Genomic DNA, 22,990 nt, shown 5'->3' on the forward strand with positions numbered 1-22,990 from the left:
TAAAGTAATAGCAATCATCAACCTATAACAACATACCATGTCCAATAACAAGGAAAACTGTGTTGTTAGAGAAAAGAATGAGCCTCCCTCCACTACAATGAATGGTTTGAAAAGACCGCAGTAATGAGTGTAAAGTGGCCCATCACCAAATAAACAATCTCTGCTGTTTGTTGGTGGAGGGCAGACAGACCTCTGAAGAAGGCAGCACGCAGACACAGAACAATATTTTGGTGTATTTAGCAAATTCCTGCGTCCCATAAACCGTAAGATGTGGCTCCCCGAGGTCCTCAACACTGAGAAATTCCTGTTTTAATGATTCAGTTTTAAATGATTTTTTTTCTAGTCACAGAGCTGTTGCAGCACCAAACAGCTGTTTTAAAGTGAACTGTAAGGGCTGAATGAACTCTGATGGATGTGGACTTCCAGGACCACTGGCTCACTATCGACTTTCACGCTCTCAAAATTAAATTAACCCTGACCATTTTGCTGTGTTAGCCGCAAGAAGGATCATATAAGAGTTAAGTGCTTGGAGAGAGTCGATTAAGCACAAAGGTGAGGGGTGGAAATGTATTTTGAGAGCAGTTAAAGTGAATGGAGTGGAGTCGTGGTGATGTGAGGCAGCCTGCAATTAGTAAGAAGTGTTCTGTCCTATCTCCGAACCAGGGCTACATGGTGGAGCTGACCACCCACCAGGGCAGCGTGGGGCGGGTCCTTCGGGCCGGCGCTGCCCTGCTGGCTGAGGGGAACCTAAGTGATGAGGAGGACTCGGAAGTCAGGGAGCAGATGAACCTCCTGAACTCCCGATGGGAGCACCTGAGAGTGGCTAGCATGGAGAGACAGACCAGGTAGATACACTCTTTCAAACTTTGGGACTGAAAAATCTCAACAACTTTACGATGGCTTGCAATTACATTTTCGTACCTCTGACTTTCTGATACTTTGGCTTCTGACCAAATACCTGTGAAACTAATGACATTCCCTTCATTTTCAAATTTACTTTATCCTCTTGTTATCAAAATTGTGCATGCTAACACAATAAGCTAATGCTGTACTCTCTGGTTTAAGCACAAAAAACACTCGGTTACGCTGAGGAAATAATCACATAAACTGCTAACATTATATCCTGGCTGCTGGGCTGGCTAAACATTAACATGTTGGTATTGTGACCATGTTTTCATGTTTTTAGCTCCCTTTTAGCTTTCCTTACTTAACTATTCCATTCACATCATTTACTGTTGTTGCATTTCAGACAACAGGTCATGGGAAACTGGTTATTTTCTGGTATCCCCACGCCCTCAGGTCCTCAGGCTAAATTGGATATTTCTCACACAAGGTCTAGAGGACCTATACGTATGATTCAGATGAAGAAAAGAGAACTGTGTGTCTTTGTGTATTTATGTTGCAGCTCAACCTCGGGAAAGAACTGTTTCTATCTCTTGTCTCTATATGTTCATAAAGCAACACTAGTTTTCTGGAACCAATGTGTATCTCGCTCTGGGCCAAGTCCCAAATGTTGTCTGCAAAGCAGCTATTAAACATTTTAAACCCTTTGCGTTACTAACAAGAGTGGATGAATAGAGGAAGGGTTCGGCTGAAATTGCACTCCAAATTCAGAGAGGCTGAGACCTAAAGTTTTCCTTAAACTGGGTCCATCTCCAAAGTGAACTAACAACTGGGCAGTTATGCTGAAGTGTAATTGCTGCACTCAAACTGGCACACGGATTGAGGATAGAACGGATCCAGCTGAACAAGCAACAGTTGTTTGCAGCCCAGTGGTGATTCGGGTGTTGCCATGGCCACAGTGAGTTATTGTATCTGGAGGAGAGTTTTCTGCAAAGAGTGATGTTTATCATTCCAAATATAAAGAAAGATTTGGGAATAAAAGCTAGGAGGAATTGAAAAAGCACCAAAACTTTATAGAATAGCTCAGGCCAAAGTGATTCCACATGCTTTTTTTCTATCTTCATTTGGGCTCATGAATAAAGTTTTATCTCCTTTTACACAATGAATGAACCTCCCCACAGTAGACAACATTCATGGATACAAAGAACAGTGGCCTTTCTAATTATGGTGAATCCAGTGATAACTGACACCGCGCCAAATTTAATTAACAGTTCAGCTATCTCCTTTGATGGTCTTGTTGATCCGACACAAAGCTGTGCAGCCATGGCCCCAACTACCAAATACCACTTACACAAGAAAGCAAGGGTCTGTTGTAATGCAAGGGGGAATATAAGAAGAGGACACATAGCTTTTTTATTTTTTTGGCCGATAAGATCAGAAGTAGTCACTGCTTGAGGCATCGGCATGTTTAAGCAGACCTTCTGCCCTTCTGAACTGTCCTTGAGCAAGACGCTGTTTTTGATAATGGCTATGCCCGAGGTATCAACATGTAATTGTCTCTCCCTCTTAGACTCCACGAGGTCCTGATGGACCTGCAGCACCAGCAGCTGCAGCAGCTCACAGACTGGCTGGATGAGACGGAGGCACGGATTAAGAGGATGGGGGCTCAGCCACTGGGTCCTGACCTGGAGGACGTCAAGCACCAAGTGGAGGAGCACAAGGTGGGCAGCTGCAAGCCTGAGCCGAGTGGCCTTACATGTTGTAGTCAGGCTAAAATTATTCTGTTAGTTAACTCTTGTTAAGCCACACCCCCCTGCAGTGGAATTTCTCTGTCAAGATTTGCACTTTTGCCCAATTTATGCTATTTGAATTGACTGAGGCAATTACAATGGCAACATGCATGATATCAACTGAAAGACTGAGACTAAAGCAGGTCTTTCATATAATAAAGAGCAGGACAGAGTTGCTATCGTTAGCCTAAACTCTTAACATAGTAGCATCCAGCATTGGCTTTCCTGTAATGGTACTTGTGTACAAAGCTTCATTTTACTTTTAACATGGACTCCCACAAAATAATATACACCAGGAAGCTAAATATGAGATTTGTACTGGAGGAAGTGAGCTAGTTAGCCAGCCATGTGAACATTTACAGTTTACAGTTTACAGCTGTTTAATCCATTCCTTACTCTGGAACCATCACTTTTTCGGGGATGTTAGCGAAGGGTCAAGTCTATCCAGCTAATTTGGTCTTTACAACTTGAGGATTCATGTTTTAATGTTAGATGAAATTATCATAAATTATGCTTATTTTGAATTAAAGGTATTAATATGATTGGCTGAGTGCTCACCACATGACCGCACTGTCTGTGAGACAGGTGTGTGTGCCGGGAATCCTCCAAACAGACCGGGGCAATGGACATTAACCCCGATATGTTTGTGTTCCTGCATTGTAAGTGGTGTTAATGAGTCCCGTGTTGTTCCTCACACTGCTTCTACACCTACAGATTGTGTTGTATTGCCAGTTTTAGCAATGTGACTTCATTTGTCAGTCTGATTTAAATATTTCAGGTCATTTCCCACTAATATATAAACTCTGGCTCCAATTTGCAAAAGGTTGACTGTTTAAGTCAATCTCAAGGTGTAGATAATACAGTCTGCATTTACTGTGTTTAAGAACTTCACATAACCAATTGTCTGAATGAGAGTCAGAAACATTTAATAGAGGTCTTCTCAATCACCTTCATGTTCAAGTCCTTATTTCTGTTAAAAAATACAAGGTCTGTCTTTATGAAAAATATGCAAAGCCATTTCTCCAGCTTGAAAATGCATAATTGCACCGGCGACAGGAAAGCTGATACTTCCCTTCCTCTTTATTTCTTGAAGAGATTATGAGACAGAAGCTACAAGCCTTTGGTGTTATGAAGGTTAACCAGCTCTTAGTGCTGCTGCCGGTTCAACGCTGCTCCTGTATTTTCAGTATTTGGTTCATGGTAGAGATGAAAACAGAATGTATAATCCTTTCTAAAGCTTCCTGCTGCATAAGATCCACACTGACACCTCTCGACAAATATCGTTCAAAATACTGCTTTGGCCTCTGGGTCTGTGCCCAGTAGCCCCGCTCAGTAATCCATCCGAGCGAGCAAGTCTTCATTCTTGGAAAGCTGAGCGTGACAAACTGACCCAACTGTTGCTTGGATTCAGGCACATTCTTCCCTTTTTTCTCATGTCTCCCTTTTAATATCAAGACCAGAGAAATTAGGGAACGTAAAAGGCTTCGCTGACATTCAGGGAATAATAATGTTTGTTTTGACTTCACTGCTGCCACAATTTCGAGGATAATAATTTTCTCAAGCCCCATTCAATAAGTTAGCTGCTAATTTGATAGCTTTTCATGATTTGAAGGAAGGTTATTCCGAATAATAAAAAGGAAGGTTCTTCATGCCTCATCTCATCTCAATATTTATACCTCAGCTTTCAACAAAACATACAAAACGTCTTCTGCTCTTTGTGGTTGCTATCTATCTATCTATCTATCCATCTATCTATCTATCTATCTATCTATCTATCTATCTATCTATCTATCTATCTATCTATCCATCTATCTATCTATCTATCTATCTATCTATCTATCTATCTATCTATCTATCTATCTATCTATCTATCTATCTATCTATCTATCTGTCTATCTATCTGTCTATCTATCTGTCTGTCTGTCTGTCTGTCTGTCTGTCTGTCTGTCTATCTATCTATCTATCTATCTATCTATCTATCTATCTATCTAAAGTATAATGTACATTTCAATATGGCAACAGCAAGATACTGTCCTTTTTTATTTCTTTGAGAAGCAACTTGTACATTTCATGTTCTAAACAGTGCTATACAAATGTTACCTCTATCATTACTACTCTATGAAAAAGGAAAAGCAGCTGTTTTGAAGGTCATGACTGACTTGAATTCTTAACCCTTTTGCCAACATGGACAAGGAGTCTTGGAGGGAAGTGTGACTATCTATATTTCCGTGACAACTGGGCAAACTCTGCAGTGAAAGACTATGTATGATCGTACCAAAAGCTCCAGAACAGCTGCTAAATGGATGTGTGGACGCGCTTTTTCAACTCTGTTTCCAAGGAATGAATCATCAGTGTCAACAGAAATATAATTGATCGCAGTGTGTTCTGCTGCGTGCGGCTCTGCTCGGCATTCGTTTATACTCCGTCTGTTCATTTGGCAGATTTAAAGATTTCTGACAACTAAAAAAGCAACAAATTAGCCGACTGTTTGCAAACTCTTGTCAAAAGGTTTCACTTTTCTTGTCACAGTAGGAGGCTTCCGTCAGACTGGATTGATCCCGGCAAACATGCAGAGGCAAACAGGCAGAGGAGAAACAATTAGCCAACCTCACTATTTAGAGGCTGCTAAAATTAGATCCACTGGTAGACACAGTTCTGGAGCAGCGATGACTCCGACGTGTTGACAGTAGATTCAGAAATGTTTCTGCTTTGGCCCATTTGAAAGATTTGACACAAAATGGATTCCGATTGGGTAAATCACCAACAGATGATGTTCAATTTTAACTCGAGAGTAAGGACACGCTGAACACAACACGCTGTCATTCACTTGAAAATCATAGGTGTTCCACGGTAGACTCAGAAACCATTTCTTCTCCCGCTGTAATCCATAAACTCATTTTGACTGCGACCAGCGGAGAACTCAGTCTAAAAAAAAAAAGATGGAAGCATTGGAAATTGAATCTTGTTTCCAGCAGCAGGGGGTTTAAACAATCTGACCAGATTTTACACTCTTCCAGTCTTTCACATTTGTGGTAGCGATTTGGGAGTTTCAGTTTGAGTCTCATACATTAGACAGACTGAAACGTAGAAATTATTAGAAAGTAGAGAGTTTCTGACTGAAGGCATCCACTTCTGTGTGGCAACTGGTTGTGTTCATAGATATTTAGACAAGAAGTTCTTCAATCAAAAGACATAGTTATAGATTTCATGAGATTTTCTGACATATTATGCATTAAACAATCATTCTATTGATAATAAAAACAACAAAATCCACTGATTAAATTAAACCTAACCCTACATATGTACTGCTAAAAAAGTTTTTTTTTGTTGAAAGATGAAGATCCCAGACCTGAGAGGAACCTGTAGGAACCAAAATCGTTGTGAAAAATGTGGGAGCATGACGAGATTAAACATGAATCCCTCGTTTCAAAAAGCAGAAGAGCTGAAGGTTAAACATTCTGCATAACACACTACAAAAACTGGAAAGATTATGAAACAGCTATTTCAGAAAATCAGTGAAAGACTCGAAGAAAGGGGAACAAATACAATACATTTGAAAGGGCAAACAAACTAAAACTTTGAATAACATTTCTTGGTGAAGAATTGAATGAGTATGGAGGAGGTGATGGGGAGGTCAAAGGGTCCGAAGATGCGCCGAATTTTAAAAAATACGACAGACGTCATAAAATTTGAATCATTTGAATGACCTGAACATTTTGACATCTAAATTAAAAGAAGGAGAAACTGGAGCTCATCAAAATGTGTTAAAAATGAGAAATAACCCTGTTTACAACTTGTTTTCGCCACAGAAACCCTCCATCTCTTGTAACTTTGCTGTTTGCCGCCCGCCGTTAAGGGACTGTAGTGGAAACCTCGCTTCATTCTGACCTCCTGCGGTGTTACAAGAGACCAGCCACGTTTAGCTGCCATTGCTCCCAGCCAAATTCTGTCATTAAGTCGCCGTCGTTAAAGCCGGCTATTGTGTCTTCCCGTTGTGCCGCGCTCATGAGTACGTGTTCCCTGTGTTGGCAGCTGCTGCAGGAGGACCTGGAGCTGGAGCAAGTGAGGGTGAACTCTCTGACCCACATGGTGGTTGTGGTGGATGAGAGCAGCGGGGACAGCGCCACCGCCGCCTTGGAGAGCAAACTACAGGTAGGTGTTCACGTTTAACACTCTTTACAAATCATATGAAATCTCTTCATAGGACAGACACTCTAATGGGCTGATTTTCATCTTCTTTTAAAAGTTTCTCTCTCCCGTGCACTCGTTGCTCCCTCGTCCTCTCCCTCGCTCATTCTCGGCAGGAGGGGCGCTCGGCGCACTCCAGCTGCTGTTTTTCTGGAGGGAAATAGATTGAACAGGAGATAGTTTTGTCTTTGGTGTTGTGCGGTAATTAGACCTTGCCAGCGAGATGTGCTTCTTTGTTGCAGCTTTCTGCTGATTTTGTTTACTCTGTAAGTTATCATCACACTGACTCCAGCTACGAGCCAGACTTTCGCGGCATGTTTGTGCGGTTAATTCTCCACGCCTGTCTTAGCCTCTGATGTATGGGCCTCGGTTCCCCTTGTTAACTTCCATACACTGCGAAAGAATCAAGCCGAAATCTATTAAAACTGCAGCCGCTGATTTCCACTGCAGTCTAATACACTTGCCTTAATTGCAGGCACTGCAACACGTTGAAGCACCGTCACACTGTTACGGTCTTTGTGTGGGATTCACTCGTCGGGAGGTGTCTCGCTGTGAAATTGATTATTCGAGCTGTTGATACAAGGACACTGGATAAACAAGTATACAGGCACTGCAGTCAGTTGACATTAAACCACTGCAGATGGAACAATGCTCGAGTAGATGAGGTCATCAACAGGTGACACCTCAAACCAGGTGAAACCACGTGGACAACATGACAACTTTGTGTACTTGTGATAGACTCCTGCTGATTTTTTTGCCGCCATGTTTAGTGTTTTCTCTGGAAGCAAGAAGCGTTTTTCTGTTAACAATCACTTTCACAGATGAAGTTTGATTTATTTGATCCGGACCAATGGGAAAAAAATGGTATTGTTGCATGTTCAAACTGACTTATAACAAATGAGCCAAAAGGTGTGAACATGACAGGACTGATTAGGACTGACTCAGTTTTTACCACTGAGAGCGGGTTGATTGGTTGGCTTGTAAGCAGGATAACACAAGAACTGCCAAACAGATTTCTTTGAAACTTGGATAGAGGATGGTTTTCGGCCCTGTTAACATTCAGTGTGGATCCAGGAAATCATTACTCACTTTCTTTAAAGGAGACCTATCTCTTACCTCTCCTCGTTCCTGCTTTTGTGCCTCAAACGCCTCACTGGGTCATCATACTCCATCATCATGTCACACATTTGCGTAATTTCATGGGAGAAGTGAAGCTAACTAGAGGCTAAAAACACAACTGAACTAACTGGAGACATGGCGGGCACTGCTGGCTCAGGTGTGTGTGAGTTGACCAATTAAAGCACCCTAGGCATTCAGGAGAGGGAGCCTGAAAGTAAGCTGTGGGGAGCCAATTAGTGTAAAGAAGACACTTGCTCTTTTCATTTACCCCTCTAATGTATCAGAAGGACTGAAAACATGCTGGATGGTGGATTACAGTCACATTACATTTCCTGACATGTAGCCTACAGTACATTCAGACTGTATCCAGCTTCAGGGCAAATGATAGTGCTAGTCCATCGGTACCAAATAGGAGATATTTTAATGCCAAGCAGCAGACTGGATTACAGATGAAGGCTGCGCTGAACGGATCCGCGCTGAGCTGCATACAGTACAATGTGAACTGTGATGGAAAGCCGATTCGCCGGAAAATGGGAAGTTGATGCGTGCATGAAGGAGAGGAAGCCATGGCGATTCAGCCTGATATCTTTGGGGAAGGTGCGAGGAGCGAGCGGGCCAAGGTAGATTTGGGCAGAGCCGGCGATACAGGAGAACAGGAAATGAAGAAATTTGTATAATTGGATGCGACTGAAACTCTTCCTCTGGGAGAAAAAGGTTTGACGAGCTGTGGATAAAACTAAGCTGCTCTGTACTGAAAGCAGATTAGCCCAAAATGAGAATGTTTCCCTCCCAAACTTTATTCACAAACTGCTTTCCGAAGACGAAGAATTACTATCTTGAATTCACCACATCATATTAAGCAATTACAATGCCGAGCACACAATGGTTGCGCTGAATGCGAGGAGTAATCACACTTAACATCGTTGGAAACCTAATTCAGCTTGGTGTTTGACTTTGTGGAGGTCGCTCGGGTGTTCCTGCAGTGAACTTTATTACTAAATACAAGATAAGAGAGATAAATAGATGAGGGAGCGCTGTGTGCCGGAATGTAAAAATGCAAATAGAACGTGCCTTCCACCGGTTTCTCCCCGCTGTTGAACTGTCACTTGATTAATTACAGCCCATTCATCTTAAGATTAACCTGCAGAGCCTCGCTCTCCACGTCTGTCTGCAGCCGCTCGCTTGTCTCTCACTTTTTTGCATCTCATTGTCTTTTCATTTCCTCCCCTGCCTCCCCTCCCTCCTCTCCATCTCTACTGTCACTCTGATGACTTTGTTCACTGGACACACTGTGGGCTTTGTCTTCGCCGGTTAAATGGAACGGAAGAGTGTCTCTCCCGTTTTTACTCAGCCAACAGCCAGCTGCCAATATGCTGATGCAGTGGAGTGAGGGGAAAATAAACTTTGTACAGCTCACAGCACTCTGAGGCCGAAAGACAGCAAAGAGCAAAGTAAACTATACATCTATTAGTTTTAAGTAATTTAGAAAACAACAAAATATGTAATTATGAAATATAATCAGTAAAAGTATCCCAGGATATGGTTCAGTCCATGTGTAGCTCCCCTGCCAGCACTTTGTGAGTGTTTCAGTAATTGAATCAGAGAAAAACTATAAAGCGCTGTGTCCATTAAAGGGACATGAGCGCTGTATAAGTGGATCACATTTCCCACATTTTACTTCCAAAGCCATCCGAGCTCATTTCCAGAAGACCAATCAGAAAAAAAAACTTTATTTTAGGATTCAGATAAAAACGTTAATGTCCGATATTAAAACCACTATATTCAAGTTGTCGAAATTGATTTAACTCGTTCATTAAAAAAGTCAAGTAAAAGAAAATACGAGGGTGCTGAAATTAGACTGGTGAGGTTCGGGCAGCAGAAGTGGAGTCGACCCGTCCAATCAGAACCTGTTCTGTTCAGACGAGTACCCGTAAATACAGCACACTGATTTAAATCTCCCCCACGTAGCATTTATGAGTAATTTATAAGCATTTAATAAATTGTTAATAACACGCTATAATGTACTGTAGGAACATTTTAAGGGTCATTAATCTACAAGTATAGCTTCCAATACGAAGAGATATTTTATATTAGAAAATGCATCTCCTGCTGTGAGTGCCGTGTGAGTGCTGAATTCTCTGGAAATGCAGAAACTGCCTCACGCTGCCTTACCAAAAGTCAGGATTCGAACCAGTGATCTTGTGGTTGAGAATGTGGGAGTGAAAACAAAACTCCAGAGCTTCAAACTTCTACTCACATCTGAACACAGGCTGGAAAATAATCCTGAAACACAACGTGGCTAAAAGTAACTTTAAAAAGCTTGTCAGCAGATGTTTCCCCACACAGAAATCATCAAAAAAGGCATTCAAGTCCAGATCATCATTGGTTAATTTCTATATTCAATGAACTTTCATCCACTTGGACTTGAAATGGAGATATTTTGTTGCCGCCATTGCTTAATTTCATGCCCTTCCACAGTCGTGATTGGCTCCGTCCGTCTGCGAGAGAGAGGGGAATGTGAATCAAGCTGTATTTTTGGCAGCTGAAAAAATTAAACTGGCAAGTGAAAATGTGAATCCATCAGCCTGCGAGGCGGCGCGATGAGAGTGTTTCACTTCCTCTGGGTAAATAATGGGAAAATATAGGATTGTTTGTGCTAATGAAGACATTGATAGATGATTAATTTTGTGTGTGTGTGTGTGTGCAGGTGCTAGGTGACCGCTGGGCAGCCATTTGTCGATGGACAGAAGAGCGCTGGATTCTGCTTCAGGAGATTTTACTGAAATGGCAGCACTTCACTAATGAACAGGTGTGTGTGTGTGTGTGTGTGTGTGTGTGTGAGAAGCCAGGGCAGGATCACAGCCGTATCTGCCGAATGTATAATGAGATTAGATCATCCGGATCGTGTCTGCTCCCACATCCTGAAGGCTTTAAGGGACACTTAAAGCTGACACAGACTTCATATTCATGGGAGGATAGTTTGAATAAAAGAGGGAAGTTAGCTCTAAAATGATGTTCCCCTTACTCCCCCTTACTCCCCCCTTGTAAGGGGAAAAAGTCAGGAGAAAGTTCACAAAGATCAGGAAGTTGCGCTAAATTTCCTGATAATCCATGAAATAGTTGATTAAATATCTCAGTCTGCCAAAAACAGACATACATAAAAAAAATAAATTTGCCATTAAATACACCAAATGGAAAATGAAAATTAATGTAGGAATTCATTAATTTATGAAATGTGACTTAGAGTAGACATTTCTGGAGCTAACGGAAGCTAACGCTACAGTTAGGAACAACAACAACCTCAAAACAGTCACATTTATCTGTTACATGTGATGCAACAGCAAAAATATCAATAAATAGAGCACTGGAACATCGTGATCCTTCACCTTCATATGAGATAGGACTTTATTTACCCTGTAAGATTATATTTTGATTGGAATTATTAATTAGATGCCCTTTTTTAGTGACTCTCCTATTAGAGATGACATATTGACTCTGTCTGCGGTTGATATTTTCAGACGCGGCGACTGTCATGAAGGAAATTAGATGTGTTCGGTATATCCGATTTGCTTGTGTTCTGTGATTAATATTTGAGGAAGCCGAAATCACAACACTGGATTAAACGCGATTAACTGATCAGTCTTAATTAGGAGCCGTAAACTGGATTTGCATCGCCGCCCTCGGGGGTCGTCTTCGCCCTTTGTTTATAGACGCTTTAAGGCTCTCACGCTGGCGTCGTATCCTTGTTGCTATTTATCGTTAAGAGGCACAAAGTAGTGGCATTATAAGAGATTGTTCTGCTGATATTTTTTATCCAGTAACACCATAATAAAGTCTAGATCATTTTGTGTTTGTTTGCTGGAGCCTTACCTTTTAAAAGTCCTCGTTTATACTGCATATATTTACATTGTACCTCTGCTTAATGCGATCAAATTAGTGACTAAAGACATCAGGGCCCCATTTAATGAAGTGTGATTGCTCACATAAGTACAGCTTCATCGTGAAACAACCTCACTCCAATGTGGTTTATAATGAGGGATCATCGGCCACGATGGCTCCCAGACATCCATAAGAACCAGATTTAATTTGATTAATTATTCACAACATCAGGAAATACACTGAATTCAATTTTTCCCCACGTTCTCTGACTAAATGCTTGTTCAAGTAGCACCGCGGGCTCCGGTTGCAGATGAACTGTCCGTACGCTGATGACAGAAATAGTTACGTAGTGATCCCAGGCAGAGGCAGAGATGCTGTCACAGACGATCGGCCCGAGGAGGAGGCTGCAGTCAGGAGCAACACCAGACAATGGCTTCAAGTGCACCTCCTTCCACATCATAACATTTCTCTCTCCTCCTGCCTCCTCGTTTGCCCTCTCTTCTCCCTCCACCTTTTCTTCTCTCCTCTTTCTATTTCTATGTATCTCTCCTCACCTTCCTCTTCTCACCCCTCACCTTTTCTGCTTCTTTTCACTCCTTTCCTTCTATTCATCCCTTTCGCTCTCTTCTCACCTCCTGTGTTTCCTCTGTTTATCTCCTTTCCTTTCTTTTCCTTTCCATTCCTTTCCTTCCCTTTCCTCTGTCCTCTTTTCTTCACTCTTCACCTCCCCTCCTCTCCTTTCCTCTCCTCTCCTCTCCTCACAGTGTTTATTTGACTCCTGGCTGACTCAGAAGGAGGAGCTGGTTCGCTCCATAAAGACCTCCAACTTGAAGGACCAGGCAGAGATGGTGGCCTGCCTCCGCCGTCTCGCTGTGAGTCAACAGATCTGTTTTTCATTCATCAAGAAGGATGAACTTACAGAAAGAAACATATCTAACGTGTGTGTTTGTGTATCTTTCTATGTATGTTTCACCAGACGGTGAAGGCGGAGCTGGAGGTGAAGCGTCCCACCATGGACAAGCTGTGCTCCATGAGTCAGGACCTGCTGTCCAGCGTCAAGAACAAAGAGGTGGCCAGCAAACTGGAGGCCAGACTGGACAGCTTCGCCCAGCGCTGGGACCGACTGATCCAGAGTCTGGAGATGAGCAGCTCGCAGGTAAACCACACAGGCTCACCTTTGATTTATCATGTTCCAGGTTGATATAAGTATTTTGGTGTCCAAAACCAAAGAAATCGCAACACTGAGCAGCTTCAGTCCATCAGACTGAGGTTACATTCCTGGACTTAGTTCACCCCTGTTCCCATTAACTCCAGAGTTGACTTGCATGGCTGTTTGTTGTGTCCTCTTAGAGCTAGCATGCTAACTGTAGCAACTGGGAAGGCTACGTCGAGGTTGAGGAGTTGAGTATAAAGTTAGCAACTGTGATTGATGGCCAATAAATCCCTCCAAACTGTAAGCTGGTTGATGCTATACCACAATGTTTAATTTGCCAGGCAAACAGCGGAGGTCACCGTGTTAATTAGTGAAGGTTCTGGTATACAGATTGAAATTTTATGCTAAGATAATCTAATGACAAAAAAGAGGGTATGTCATTCCCCCAAAAGGTAACCTATTCCTTTAAAGTAACCAATGCCACTAATCAAATTCTCCACACAACAGAAGTATTTTTAAGCAACTTTCACAATACTGCTTGTCACCGTGAGTTTGCCGGGCAGCCAGCAGAGGTCACTGCACCCTGCCAAGAAATAGTTCCAGCCCAGTTCCCGTAAAATGTACAAAAAGAAATTAGATACCACATTTTGATTAGTGAATGCAGATTGAAATGTGAAATAAACTTAAAAAAAGGCTAACTTATTCCCCCCTTTCCAGTCTTCTATTACCAAAGCTAATAGACGAAAAAGTAGATACTCATATTCCCCAGAAAGGTTAAACCAGTCATTAGAAATAAACCTTGCAAAAAAAAGGATAATATGAGTGAATCAAACATGTACAAAGCCCATGAATTTAACTTAACTTATCAGGTAAAGTAAGTGTAGCCAACCAATATGATGCTTTTTGCTTTAGCCTTTAGTGTAACCAGGTTAGAGTCTGTCAGCTTTAGGCCTCTCGTCTGCTTCTCCGTCCTGACATCGAACTGATTGCACTTCATTTCACTCAGTGTCCCGGTTCGTAATCAGTGTGTGTGATTAGATAGTGGAATGAAAACCAGCAGGAAGTCGCAACTCAGGGACTAAGATTAAAAAAGGAAACACTGATTAAAATATAGCAGTTCATCAAAAATGAAGCCACAATACTTCTTTAATCAGACAAGTCGTGTCCTCTTCTCCTAAATAAAACAGCCAGTTCGCTCTTACTGGTTTGCAAGAACTGGACTATTTTGGTTTGGAGCTGTACAGATGAAATCCTTGTTGCATCTGGACGCACTGGGCTCAGATTTGTCCTGCTTAAAGAACGCAATCGTAATGAAACAGAGTCCTGGCAGTTGCAAATGTTTGGTCCGAGGGACGGAGAACATCAATGGATTAACTGGGCGACGGAGCTCATCGAACACCCAGAGAGGTTTATGTGACACAGTAGTGGAGAATATTGAGGAGGCAAAGATGGAATCAGGACCGACACTTGTGCGAGCAAACACACCCTGATGAAGGAGGCACTTTCAATCAGCGCCGTCGTACAATTATCACTCTCCATGAGCTCTTTTCTGAAGACGTTCGATTGCTCTCCCCCTGCTGCTCCCTCGCGTCTGTAACTACACAATCCTCTCTGTCTTTATCTCTGTTGTCACATTTGTGCTCGCTGACAGGCGATGAGATGAAGACATAGTGCCATTGATGAAGACATTTTTAGGAATTTTGCAGATAAAGAGACTGCACTGTAATGTTTCCTCCTTTAAGCCCTCTGGAGAGCTTCAACACCGGGCGTCAAGTAAATTATTGGAATTATTTATAAGTTTATAAAAGAACCTTTGTGTCCTGAAGTGCTTCCACTCAGGCAGCACTTTCTCCTTTAGGAAAGTCAAACTTTTCCTTTCAACACAAGGTGTGAGGCTAAAGCAGGACAGAAGCGTCCATTAACATCCACTGCAGCCTTAAAAGTCTCAAAAGATGGACATTTTTGATATAACATGATATATATGTTATCATGTACCAAGTGTATGATACAGATGTAGTTTATGTAAAGTGTCACATGATTCTTGGCTTCAAGATACTATTATCCATAAACAATTCATAAAAAATTCCATCGCTGACAGTGGTCCCTAATGATTGCATCATTTCCTCCAGTTTGAGAAACAGCTGTTAAAAACTACAGTGCCCAGTTGTTTGAGGGAATTACTGAGCCTTTTGTAAAAGTATGTACTGTATGTTTATTTAAAGATACATTGTAACATCCATCCAGTCCCTTACCAACTTTACACCAACAACAAGATGTTATATGCTTAAAGTTTTGTTTCAGTCCAAAGTTTTGCAGACTTCTCTGCATCTTATGGGCACCATGTTGTTCCTTCACTCCTTCACCCGGGGGCACTGTTAAATCCAAATATATCCAGCTGTGTTTGAGGACTTAAAAGCCAACAAAATAAAGCTTACCTGGGCGAACGTGTGTGGTTTTATAATGAATACTTAAACAAATATAACGTGATAAACAATTAACTGAAAACAAATATGTGCTGGAGTACTTACACCATCTGTCTTCCACTCTCCCTCTGTCCGTCTCTCGATTACTTGTCCATTATAATCAGTTGGATAATTAGTAGGTTGACCTCTGCAGGCACACACACACACACACACACACACACACACACACACACATACGTTTCCATGGTAGCAAGGCTATCCTAGTAGTTGAACTCGCTGCTTAACTGTTATTAGGCTCATCCCTGCTGAAACAAACCTGCGCGTGCGCACACACACACACACACACACACACACAGTTAATCAGAAAACAAAACAGTGGTCAGAGTGAGAATCAACACACACCTTTTTTTAAAAACAACATCTCTTATTCCCACTCTTCCTATTGTGCAGTTACAATCTGTCAGAGTCACAGAAATCCCAAATCGCTGCTCAGACAGCATCTCACCGCTGCTATGCTTATACACACTCACTGACACGCACACACACACAAACTCATACTCATCACAGAACACACCCTTGCTTATATTTTTGTTGCGGTAATGTGTGATTGATGTAACAGATCTTTGACTCATCGCCTCTCAAGGACACCATTGCACTCTGAGTGTGTGTGTGTGTGTGTGTGTACGTGTGCGTGTGTGTGTGTGTGTGTGCACGCACTCAGACAGATGTGAGAGTGTGTTAAGTGGTGATTTGGGATCTGTATGATTTTGACAGATCCTTGTAAACTGATGTAGCGCCGGCTGTTGTGTGCAGCTTGTCTAAATTTATTTTTTGTGTGTGTGTGTTGATGCGTGTGCACCCTCAGCTCTCCACCGCTGTCACCGCGGCCCAGCAGTCCGAGCTGACCCACTCTGTCACGGCGACCGTTACCAAGGTGACGACGAGGGAGAAGGTGTCAGCCATGCGCCAGACCCGAGAGTCGCCGCCACCACAGAAGAAGAGACAAGTCGTGGTGGATTCTGAACTCAGGAAGAGGTGTGTGAGTGTGTGTGTGTGTGTGTGTGTGTGTGTGTGTGTGTGTGTGTGTGTGTGTGTATGCGTGTGAGGGTGTGTGTGCTGCCCGTGTGAGGTCTCCTTTGAATCATAATTAGTTTCATAACATCAAAAGCCTCTTCTCTAACTTGTGTGAATGTTCAGTTTCATGCACCCCTTTCTGCTGTCCTTTCTCAGCAGGTAGGTGATGAAACGCTGCAGATACTGATAATGAGTATCTGTGATCGTGATAATGGAGTCCAGCCATGATAGTAGTGAAGTAGGAAATTCTGAAAGTCATCTCATAGCGTGTAGAGCAGCAAGTAACCTGAGCAGAGGATCTGTTGCGCAGTGGTGGAAAGTCACTCAGCACATTTATCCAAAAACTTTAATACAGTTTTAGGAACTTTCGCTTTACTTTTACTACAGTATTTCCAATTTATTTACTTTATACTACAGAGTATTTTCAATTGGTTGCTGTAATTCCAACTCAATTTCAAAACCAGGAATTTACATACAAATCTGACGGAATTCTTCAGCATTTTGGGAATTAAACAAATTATCTCAGAAAATGGATGCCAATCTCATGTCTGTGCGCTACATGCAGTTTGGGGGAAGAACATTTTGAACTAAACTAACTAAAGCTTTAGAATAAATGTTTTGTAATGTATGTTTTTTTGTGAGGGAAGCGCCATCACATTGTGACACCCTGCAATTGGATTAAAGGTCATGTTTGCAGTGGAATCGAGGCAATCGAGGAGTCGGGAGTTACTTTAGTTTAGCTCAGTATAAAGATCAAAAGTAGACAGAAACAGCTAGCTTGGCTCTGTCCAAAGGTAAGAAAACAAAGTTAACCTTTAAAGTTCACTAATCAATATGTTATATTTCATGTGGTTAGCTCATTTTTCACATTTTGGTAGCTGCTGTTCCAGTCACTTTCAAGACCAGGGACCAAGGACACAAAGCTCAAGACTGGCATACAATATGAACATTTTAGTGACCTGGGGATGAGCGAGTACACAATTATTTGTATCTGTTCAAGCAACAAAATTATCTGTGTGCTAATATGTGCTCTGTGCAGCATGAATAGGAAGTGGGTTTTGATTTATTTATTTTTATCAAATTTGATGAATAAAGTTCAGTCAGCTGAGGATTTTCCTTTATGACGAGTGCAGATATTGACACATTTTACTTGATGATACACATTCTCAGAAAAAATACATTATCTGTACCCATCAGCTGAGTATTTGCTCAAAGCTATTAACTGCATCATTGCAGTTTTACAATACTTACCTTACTTACCCTACCTTAAAAATTAAGCTTTCAGTGATTTTATTTCAAGTGGCACTGGGCAGATTTGACATTTTAAGTCCAGCTTACTCATCAGAAGGAGTTTTAGTCACCCAGTGAAAACAGTTGCACGGTGTTGCATGAGTTACCAGTGACGTCTGAGCGCGGTCATCAGGGTTACCTCAGGTTCTGTTTGAGGACTTCAAACAGAAAACCTTTTATACAAATTGGAGGAATGGGGTTTGAACGATTTGAGCGTTTACCAGGCAAACGAAAAGAAGCAATTTAGTTGGATTATGGGAAATGTAGGATGAAGTGTTTTTAGGGAAAAAAAAAAGAATAAAATCTGTCATCTGGCAGGATTTTGTGTTGGCCAATCAAATACATGCAAGGATGGCCACAGTAATTAAATCCTTCCCAGATTATTATAAACCACTTTGGAGTTTTTGAGACCTCATGGATCTTGAGCTTGCAGCATCGTATTTCATCATCTCAGTGCTACCTGCGACATTAGCACCAGCTACTGCAGTCACTGAGGTCAGAATATTTTAGACCCTGCTGCTTCAGTATAAGCCTCTGGACTCTCTACTCTCTTCAGTGATAGATCAGAATACTTCCACCCCTGCAGGTATCTTAGTTTTTAGTGATTACTTAGATAACTTTAAATGTGTAATTTGTAGGTTATGTTAGAATAAAATGTCCCTGTGAGTAGTTTTGATTAATTCATATGGATTTATGGGTAGTTCACAGAAATAACTAACATCAGTGGATGTTGGAAGTATACTTTTTGTGCAGCACAGGTAACATTGTCAAGTACGTGTGTGTGTGTGTGTGTGTGTGTGTGTCTCCTCAGGTTTGACGTGGACTTCACAGAGGTCCACAGCTACATGACCCGCGGCGAGGCCATCCTACAGAGCCCCGAGTTCTCCGTCTCACGCAAAGACGGTAGCATCCAGGAGCTGCACGACAAAGTTCAGGTAAAAACACTGTGTGTGCGCGAGCTGGTGTGAGAGTGTGTGACGCCCCGTGGAGCTTAATCTGCCGAGACCTGTGACGCTGAAATAACAAGGTTCCATCACACAGTTAGAAACAGATTGAATTTTAGCTTTCCTACAGCAATCATACCTGTGAGGACATTCTGAACTGTGATTATGCATAAAGGACAGTGCTGATGTATGTCTTAGGAAGCTGGAACACAGCAGTCGCACAATTGAGCTTCCCACCCTGAGCGTGACGTCAGTGGAAAATGGCTTGGTGTGTGGATATGGTCAGTTGGGGATTAGTGTCTGGTCCTTAGGTTCACACATTCACAGCTCATTCCTGTCTCCGTCTGGCTGCCGATTAGTTCACAGAACTCGCTGCACACAGTCAGTCCATGCAGGGAGAGGAGAGGAAAGTCTGGCCAAAAAGTTGTCAAAAGTCACAAAAGGGGTGTTAGAAATCATTAAATCTAAGTTAGCAACACTGGTTTAGTGCCAGGCAAGTAGTGTACTCTGGGCTTTTGAAACTTTTACAGTAAAAATTGCTAACTTGAGGTTGATGAGAGCGGCGCGAGTCAACCAAGGCAGTGAAGTTGTGGGCCGTAAAACCAGAACAAATGGCTGAAAGAGGCTAAAAAGTGGAGTGGAACTGCAGAGGTAGGGAAAACACTAATATGGCTTCATCATGTGTAGTGACCCTTTCACTCTATACACAGCAAATCGCCCCACTCTTCTTATAAAATGTATTAGTTAGACCAGCTTTACATGAACCAAATTAAGAATAATGACATTTCCTCAGAATTAACATTAACATTACATTTAAACACCATAATAACTCACTCAGCACACTATATTTAACCCAGCCTTGTTATAGACACAAATCACTTCCAATTGCTCCAATTTTAAATTAGAGGCAGCAGATGATTTATATATAGTCCATCCACTTGTATGAACATGCTCATAATAAATACGAAACACTGCTGAGTAGATAATGCTCGCACAATGGGCTGGCTGCATGGTGGCCCTAGATAAACAACTTGGTCTGTAGATTAAGCCCGACACAAACTGATGTGACTATAAGCCAGCCTTTACAATAACTAACAGATCATTCATAATACATGAGTTCGACACCATAACCCGCATAAACAATGTATGAATCCTTTAAGCACTGTTTGTGAGCGAGATGTAAACACAACTCCTGGCATCACAAATGGTGCATGGTAATAAATGCAAAGTGATTAAATGTATGTAGGCAGATTGTTCGACATCGCCTCTGATGTTGGTTGCCTCTTCGGCTTTATCTGTCAGCTCAGCGCTCTGCAGCAGCTTATATAAGAAACAGCATTAAATTCTTCCAGAACAGCACATTAGGAGGCAAAGTTAGTCTGAATTTGATCCCATTCACAGGATGACGGTGTCGGATCTCTCGACTGCAGGGCAAAGTTGAGGCTAAATCGTTTTATAAAGGCTGACCGATACTTGTCTTGTGTTCAGGTGTGGATGGACGACTGGTATTTTGTTTGTTTTTTTTGTTTTTTTTTTCAAGAAGTGAGAGAACCACAAACTCATCTTCACAGCTTGACGATTACATTTTGTATTCTCGCAATGCACCGAAAAACGCCATCGGACTCAGTGTGCAAGTTTCAGTTGTGAAAAGACGCATATGAATAAAACAGACTTGGTTCACAAAGGCCTTTAAGCTCACACATTATATTTAATTTACACATTATGTCTCATTTGCATAATTCTTAGGAGACAGTTAAACAGATTAAAGGCTAGGAGCAGAATAAACTGATTTTATTTGGGGTTATATAAGAGACAGGCCTTCATTTAGAATTTTCCCACTTCCCCATTTCCTGCCAACTCTTAACCCCAACTGTGTTCACTTTTCTTCTTGAGGAGTTTAGAATAATGTCAACTTACACATCATTTAATCCAGATATTCTATGTTATCTTTCTCCTCAAACAATCTGAAGCTACTTTGAGTGAATCTCAGCAATTACTCTGGGTTTTAAAAATAAAAGTCTTATAGTCCTCCATTTACAGGTAGGTTTAACTGTTAAAATTCTTCATGAACTGTGGAGATTTGTTGACAAAGTTTGACAAAGAAGACATGACTGGAAAAATGTTATTTCTGTTAAAAAGTAAGCAAGTGTTGTGTCTAACATGACTCTGTTGTTATTTAACCTTGCCTATATTGGTTGAACTATTCCTTTTACCAAAAATAGAAACAATTTCCTGCTGTAATATTAAAACCTCCCCACTTTAGAATGATGAATGGCCCCTCCGTTATCCTCAACCCAGACCATATTAGACCAGACAGGCTCAGGTTGTCCTAAATGTCGCCGCAGGAATAAGATCAGAGGTGGATGAAAGCTACAGGACCTCATATTCCGTGGAAATATTAGACATTGATTTTTGGAGGGAGTTTTAATCTTTCTTTGTAATAAATAATAATTCTCCTGATGTCTCCCCTGCCTCTCCTTGTCTGTCTCCTGTCCTTTCACTTCCTGTCTCTCGCTCTCCCTCACCACCTCTCCTTCTCTTTGCCATAGGCGATAGAGCGAGAGCGGCCGGAGAAGTACCGAAAGCTTCAGGAGGCGACACGCACGGCGCAGACCCTGGTCGAGCAGGGTAACATGCACGCTCGCACACAAACGCACACACTCATTCACATGCATACAAACACATGCACGCACACCCTGTCTGTCCCCATGGCAACGCCTCCACCTGTCCCACCCTCTCGCCTTGTCTCCATAGAAACACTGATAGAGAGAGGAACAGACAGAGAGAGATGTTTCTTCTCGTCCGTCCTCTCCTCTGTCCTTGTGCAATTGTTGGGGCCTCTGAAAGCACAGAAACACTCAATTTATACTTTTCACTTTTCTTCATTCATTCCGGCTCCGGCTTTGAACACCATTCAAGGAACACATGCCAGGACATTATATAACTTACTGCCACATGATGTGAAGCAATGTGGTTCAGCCCTGGAGAATGAATACAGCTCCATGAACATTACACCATGACTCGAGAAATGTGAGAATTTTTATGTTCAAATGAACAAACCAGCACTTTAAATCAAACAAATGAAGGATGAGACTGGAGTTGTTCTATATTTATAACATAGTTAACAGATCGCTTGAAAAGACCAGAAGCCACAATGTGTTTGTCTGTTTCACAGTACTTTCAGGTTTCCTTGTCTTTCAGCCCAAAGACCATTGGTTCCCACTTCAGAATGTTTTTATTTGTTTACTTATTATATATTTATTTTAAAAGTTGGTCGAACAATGTATCTTGTTGGGCAAGCGACTTAAAAAGTTCATTCAATTTCTCAGAAGATGTTACTCTCTGAAAACTAATTTCATCACCTAACTTATTACTCATTATTAAGATTAATTAGTTAAAATGTTCCATAGCTATTACTTCTAATCAGCCCTCATCTATCATGTGTACCTTTAAAGTTGCAATATGCATGTATTCTTAAAGTTAGATACATTATTAATAGAAAGTTAGCAGCAGTTAGCAGTTACTCTGGTAATATGCTGCTCACTAATAGTTTGGAGTTTTACATGGGACTATTTCTTACATATTGCATCCTTGAAAGGAATAGCTAGACAGAGCAAGGTGAGAAGATCTCACATTGCAACTGGCTAAATTAGCTTAGCATAAAAAGTGGGAGAAACATAAAAGAAACGGCCAGCCTGACCATGTCCAGCACATAAACCCACATAAAAAACTACAACTTGCTCTTTTTGGAAAAGAACTTGGTTGATATATTATTACAAGAAAAAGTTAATTGTCTGGCTTTTCATGTTGGTTTATTAACAAAAAGAGAAAATGTACTGTAGAAGGGCATCTATTGTTACAAGTGCATTCTGTCTTTAACCTCGGCCTCCTTCACTTCCTGGGTCACATATAATGCCCCTTATCCATTATCAAGCTTGTGCTGATGTTTCCTTTGCAAGCTGTGATGGAAAACAGCATCAGCCGGGTTTGTCACATGTAAATGGAACTGGGCTGTAATTGAGGCACGAATACGGGAAGAAGGAGCAATCTTGAGCCCGTTTGCGTGCCAGATGAGACATGTGAGCCAGGATGCATCATGCCAATGGTGTCCACTGTGCCCTTTCAGAGACAGGAGTGTGAATCCGTCTTTGCACAACTTTAGCATTGATTTTTTTTCCCTCCTGGAACCTCTTGGAGGTTTTTCATTTTCTGGGAACTGGAGTTTTTACGTGCTCTTTAAATTGGCTATTTGCATTTAAAAAAAAACTCAGTCAGTGGAGAGTGTGA

General features: G+C 41.6%; 1 protein-coding gene across 15 annotated transcripts in view; it reads left to right on the forward strand.

Moving 5' to 3' along the window:
- dmd (dystrophin) overlaps nucleotides 1-22,990 on the forward strand; it is a 282,422-nt gene that overhangs the window by 135,364 nt on the left and 124,068 nt on the right. For all 15 annotated transcript variants that reach the window (XM_037091716.1, XM_037091705.1, XM_037091714.1 and 12 more), the window contains 9 exons: nucleotides 664-845; nucleotides 2,414-2,564; nucleotides 6,666-6,785; nucleotides 10,648-10,749; nucleotides 12,584-12,691; nucleotides 12,796-12,975; nucleotides 16,261-16,430; nucleotides 18,571-18,694; nucleotides 21,253-21,331. In XM_037091716.1, the coding sequence (XP_036947611.1) occupies nucleotides 664-845; nucleotides 2,414-2,564; nucleotides 6,666-6,785; nucleotides 10,648-10,749; nucleotides 12,584-12,691; nucleotides 12,796-12,975; nucleotides 16,261-16,430; nucleotides 18,571-18,694; nucleotides 21,253-21,331 (1,216 nt within the window). The remainder of the gene's footprint in view (nucleotides 1-663; nucleotides 846-2,413; nucleotides 2,565-6,665; nucleotides 6,786-10,647; nucleotides 10,750-12,583; nucleotides 12,692-12,795; nucleotides 12,976-16,260; nucleotides 16,431-18,570; nucleotides 18,695-21,252; nucleotides 21,332-22,990) is intronic.

Source organism: Acanthopagrus latus, chromosome 24 (assembly GCF_904848185.1).
Source record: "Acanthopagrus latus isolate v.2019 chromosome 24, fAcaLat1.1, whole genome shotgun sequence".
NCBI lineage: Eukaryota > Metazoa > Chordata > Actinopteri > Spariformes > Sparidae > Acanthopagrus > Acanthopagrus latus.